The following is a 5965-nucleotide window of genomic DNA, read 5'->3' as shown; positions in this document are numbered from 1 at the left end:
AGTTTTATGATGCCCAAACATATAATTTAATTCAGCAAATAAATATGCAAAACCTTATATCTGGATACTCAAATATCTTCCCACAACACTGGTACATAACTGCAACCTCGTGCAAGTCTTTCTCACAACTGATACAAAAAGGGGAATACCATTTTTTCTTTTCATCAATTTTTTTGACTGATACCTGGCAACTAACCATTTTCTGCAACAAAAAACACCCAAACTGTAAACCAAGCATAAAACGTCATCGTCACTCATAATCTTGAACAACGCCTCACTTTGATATAGTACTCATCTAATTTCTGAATGTCACTAACTTTCATAGCAGGGATGTCAGCTGTGTCATCATCATTATCATCATCTATATCCATGACATAGAAATTTGGATCCATATATCTGTTGAAACAACACAATACTTAACATTAATTTTATGTCAAATGGTTATCTATCAATCCAGGGAATTGACATATAAATAAATGAAAGTAACAACATTTACCTAATTTTCAGTCTGTTGACATCAGGATAATCAAGGTTCAGGTAAAATCGCGTTGTTAAGAAGTTGGTCACGTACAAAACATCTACATTCTTTTCCAGCATTACATAATTCATCATGTTGTGTACTTAAAAGAGATCAATTTTTTTACCTTTCTACTCTTCGATTTTTGCACAAGCGATAACAATGAAAACCGGTTTCTGTGTTATTTGGTCATAGTCTTTTTGAAATTCATCACCGAATTTATTAAAGAAAGTTACATTAACAGCACTCCGGTGATCACATAATTATGTATTATAGCGTTAATATGTCAAGTTTGGTTCAGTATCAGCACAACAACGGCCACATAATTCAATTCTTACACTTCCCCCTTTAATTTTAACAAAAAATTCACTTTAACATTTTTCCCCCCCTTTTCCAAAAAACCTCCCGCGAGCCTCTCATCTATCCCCGACCCTCGCCTCTCTCGTCTCTCTCATCTCTCCCCTCCTTCTCTCTTAGTCTTCTTACCTTTCTTCTCTCTTCTTACCTTAGTCTCTGTTAACCGTCTCTTCTCTCTTTTCTCCGAAACCCTAATTTTAGCCCCAATTTTAATTCAAGATTTGGAGCTTCAAATTAGAGCAAATTAAACTTGAAATTGAGCTAGTATCTGGAGGTTGGAGCTAGTATCTGGAGGTAGACAGCATCTGGAGGTTGGAGCACTGAGGTTTTAGAACATTGGGGTTTCGGAATATTGAAAGCATCCGGAGGTATATTCTTCTTTACTTCTTTACTGTTTATCTCCCTCATTTTTATGTTTAATATCTTCTTTGTGCATGTAAATGTTTTATGTTTATCTTCTTTTCTTCTTTACTGTTTTTCTTCTTTGTGCATGTAAATGTTTTATGTTTTTGGGGGTTTTATGTTTGTTTCTTTTGGGGGGTTTTATGTCCTGTTTTTGGGAATTTTATGTCGTGTTAAATATTTTAGGTACACTGATATAAATCAATGTTTTAGGTACATTGATGTAAATGTAAATGTTTCTGTTCTGTTTTTAATTATATGTTTTCTGGGGGTTGTTCATACATATTAGTGTGTTTTGGGGGGGTTTGGGGGCTGCATTTGAACAGGTCTCAGATATGAACAAGTCTCTGCATTTCTTGTTTTGAATGATAGTCATTTCTCTGATATGAACAAGTCTCTGCATTCCTGATATGAACTATCTGTTACTTGTGTTGTATTATAGTAATTGTTTTGTATAATTATCCTTCTCACAGATACAAGTAACAGATAATTTTAATTTATTTATTTATGGGCTGAATTTGTTTCAATAGTCAAGTTCTCACTAAGTTTTATTTATGTGAAGGAAATTTAACAATTTTCTGGGCTGTGAATGTTAGAATTATTGGTTTTTAATTATGTGATATTTTCAAATATCTTGGTTTAATTTATTTTAATTATCTTGGTTTAATTTAGTCTAGTTTTGTAATTAATTGGGTATATGTATAGGATCTTAGAGTAATGAATTAGTACTATAAATTAGTAGGATATCAAGGTATTTACTCCTTTCTAAGTTTATATAATTAATCCCTACAGTAACCAACAAAAATTTGATATGCCTTTTATTAAATAATTATAAATAGGTATGTGTTGGATTTTTAATATTTATAGTGGCTATCAGGTAGGGAAATTTGATGGATAAGACATGGATTTTGCAAGAGAGGGATTCTTTAGCATTTGAAATGGGGGTGGAAAACTTCTTGATATATGCTGAAGAAAATTCTGAAGATCGTAACGAAATTCCTTGCCCTTGTGGACGATGCGCCAATTTTAAAAAATTCTCTATAAAAACAATCAGAGGCCATATCTATAACAATGGCTTTTGTCTAGGTTATGTGCATTGGGTTTGGCACGGGGAGACTGCTTCTACGGGTCCTAAATCTTCAAGTGCTAGTTGTCCACCAGAAGAGCAAGCTCCAGACCCACCTCCTGAGCAAGCCTCTGATGAAACGTCAGAGCAAGATCAGGAGCATGTCGCTGCTTTGGAAACTGTTGATGTTTGTGAAGTGGCATATAACTCGGGTCAATATGATAATGATTTATATCAGTTTAGGAGGTTGGTAGCCGATGCTGAGCAACCTCTATATGAGGGTAGTGACTGTACTAAGTTAGAGCCGATGTTGAAGTTGCATAACTGGAAATCTAGGTTTGGTATTACCGATAGTGCCTTCACTGACCTCCTTTCTTCTGTTGGGTCTCTACTTCCCAAAGATAATGTGTTACTTAGTAATGCATATGAAGCAAAAAAAACCCTCTCCAATTTAGGTCTAGAGTATATAAAGTTCCATTCATGTCCGAATGACTGTGTACTGTACAGGGGTGTACATGTTGATGCAACCAAGTATCCTAAGTGTCGACTTTCTCGGTGGAAGTTGACAAAGAAAGGTGAAGAGAGGGTTAATCTTCCAGCCAAAGTCATGTGGTATTTTCCAATAATTCCTAGATTTAAACGTATGTTTAAATCTCCTTCCACCGCTGAACTAATGTGTTGGCATGCGCAACAGCGGACACAAGATGGTAAAATGCGACATCCAGCCGACTCTCCATCTTGGAAAAATATAGATTATAGGTGGCCATCCTTTGGTAGTGAACCGAGAAACCTTCGCTTGGCTTTATTGGCGGATGGTGTAAACCCGCACAATAATGGCCTATCTAATAGATATAGTTGCTGGCCAGTAATATTGGTGACTTACAATCTTCCTCCCTGGTTATGTATGAAAAGAAAATTTATGATGTTGTCGATATTGGTCCCTGGCCCGCATGAGCCTGGTAATAACATCGACATCTACTTACAACCGATGATTGATGATTTAAAAAAGCTTTGGAAGGAAGGGGAACCAAATGTGTATGACGCATATAACAAATCATTTTTCACTTTAAAAGCAGTTTTAATGTGGACGATAAATGACTTCCCTGCTTACGGAAATTTATCTGGCTGTGTTAATAAGGGTTATAAGTGTTGTCCAGTTTGTGGAGATGACACCGTAGCTAAATATTTGACTCATAGTAGGAAAATGTGCTACCAAGGGCATCGTCGATATTTGCCTCTACATCATCCTTATAGAATGCAAAAGGCTGCTTTTAATGGACAACAAGAGTTTGGGCAGCCGCGTCGAACCCTATCCGGAGAAGAAGTGTTAGCAGAGCAAGAACAAATCAAATTTGAATTTGGGAAGAAAATGAAGAAGGCAAATAAGGTTGAAAGTCCATGGAAGAAAAAGTCAGTATTTTTCAAGTTAGAATACTGGAAATTTCACCATGTTAGGCACTGTATTGATGTCATGCATGTCGAGAAGAATGTATGTGATAGTCTCATTGGCACATTACTAAATATGTGCCATAAGACAAAGGATAGTGCGGCAGCCCGTCGTGATATGATGGAAATGGGCGTTAGATCTGATTTGGCTCCCCAAGTAGGAGTAAAGAAAACCTATTTGCCTCCTTCTCCCTTTACTTTATCAAAGGCAGAAAAAAGGACTTTCTTGTCATCATTAATGTCGATGAAACTTCCATACGGACATGCATCGAACATAAAAAATTGTGTTTCCATGCCTGATTTGAATATTTACGGGCTGAAATTACATGATTGCCACATCCTTCTCCAACAATTACTCCCGGTTGTAATACGCTCCGTTCTTCCGAAGCATGTTAGGGTCACAATTATTAGATTGTGTTTCTTTTTTAATGCTTTGTGCAACAAAGTAGTAGACGTGTCAAAACTGGATAAGCTGCAGTCAGATGTCATACTAACCTTGTGCGATCTAGAAAAGGTTTTTCATGCGTCATTTTTTGATGTAATGGTACATATAGTAGTCCACTTGGTCCAGGAACTACGCTTATGTAGACCAATATTTTATAGGTGGATGTATGCGTTTGAACGGTTTAATAAAGTACTAAAGAGTTATGTTCGAAACCGTTATTATCCCGAAGGTTGTATGGCAGAGAGTTACCTCGGAGAAGAGTCCGTAGAATTCTGCACCTAGTTTCTTAGTCAGAATTACTCCACTGCCGGTCTTCCAAAGGACCAAGATAATAAGATATCAGGTCCATTATCCGCTGTGATAATAAAATCAGTGGAAGAGAAGGAGCGAGATGAAGCACATCTACATGTCCTTCTAAACAACGCTGAAGTGTTTCCATATATTCTGTGAGTTTATGCAGTTTGTTGTTTTCAATTCCTCATTATCCAGTAATTAGTCTTGTAATGTGCCTTTAATATATCATTCCATATGCATTTTTCAGAATGCATAAGGAATATCTTGAAGAAATTCACCGAGGGAAAAGGAAAAGCTTACATTGCCTCATGAGAGAGCACAATCGGCTCTTTGCTGATTGGTTTCAAAATAAAGTCAGTGTTGTATTAGGTTCTTTCATCTGTAGTGTAATGATGACTATTAGCTTTTTAGGATTTAAAATTTTTTATCATATCTGTAGGTGAATGATGAACTAAGGGAGAACAACAAAGGTGTTTCAGATACGATAAGATGGCTCGCTGCCAAGCCATCATTTTCAGTACCAACTTATCAAGGTTATCTAGTGAATGGAGTGCGATATTTTACAAAGGAACGAGATGACATACGCGTTATTCAAAACAGCGGGGTTTCTGTCATTGCTAAAGCGGTCCAGGTTTCTAGTGCCAAGGACTTGAACCCCGTAGAAAGTGATTTGACATTTTATGGTATCATACAAGAGATATAGGAATTAGACTACCATGCATTCAAAGCTCCCTTGTTCCTGTGTAAATGGGCAAGTAATGATAAAGGAATAAGGGTTGATGATCTTGGGTTCACACTTGTGGATTTTAGTCAACAAGGTCACAAAAAAGATAAATATGTTTCTGTTGACCAAGTCAAGCAAGTGTTTTACCTTGAAGATCCCGTTGATGCTACCTGGTCTATTGTTCTGTCCTCCACAACTCGAGACTACCATGAATTGTATAATGAAGATGACTTAGGAGACACGATCATGGAACATCCCCCATTCTGCACTGAAATCCCCGCAACTGATGTCACTACTGATGATGTCGCTCATACTGCTAGACCTAATGTTGAGGGAATTTGGATTAAAAATACTGCTACTAATACTCCTGCACCTAATGTCGTTACTGACTGATGATGTAGCTTTATGTAAAATATATATCTTAATGGGAATTTGGATGACTGAATGAACCATATATATTTGCCTTTAATTGTGTTATAATGTTTAAAATATATTGTTAAATTTTTTTTTCCTTTTGTTTTGCATTGTTATAATCATATAAGTAATTCATCCATAATTACTGATTGATGGCATTATTTTTTCTTTAATTATTTTGCATTATTTAATTGTACTTCTATAAAATGCTTTAGAGTTATTTCGGATGTGATTAATTACTGATTGCAGTTTAGGTAAATTATTGTTCTTGTATAGTTGTATTCGTACTTGCTGATTTTA

The 5965-nt window shown here is 36.1% G+C and overlaps 1 protein-coding gene across 1 annotated transcript; it reads left to right on the top strand.

The window, feature by feature from the left end:
• The first annotated feature begins 2166 nt into the window (after nt 1–2166).
• LOC141691678 (uncharacterized) lies at nt 2167–5644 on the top strand. Its single transcript, XM_074496443.1, has 3 exons — nt 2167–4332; nt 4967–5210; nt 5295–5644. The coding sequence occupies exons 1-3, from the start codon at nt 2167–2169 to the stop codon at nt 5642–5644; spliced, it is 2760 nt and encodes a 919-aa protein (XP_074352544.1).
• The last annotated feature ends 321 nt before the right edge of the window (nt 5645–5965 follow it).

This window comes from Apium graveolens, chromosome 2 (genome assembly GCF_009905375.1).
Source record: "Apium graveolens cultivar Ventura chromosome 2, ASM990537v1, whole genome shotgun sequence".
In the NCBI taxonomy this organism is placed as follows: Eukaryota; Viridiplantae; Streptophyta; class Magnoliopsida; order Apiales; family Apiaceae; genus Apium; species Apium graveolens.
Note: the sequence above shows the minus strand (reverse complement) of the source record. Positions and strands in the feature narration are given on the sequence as shown.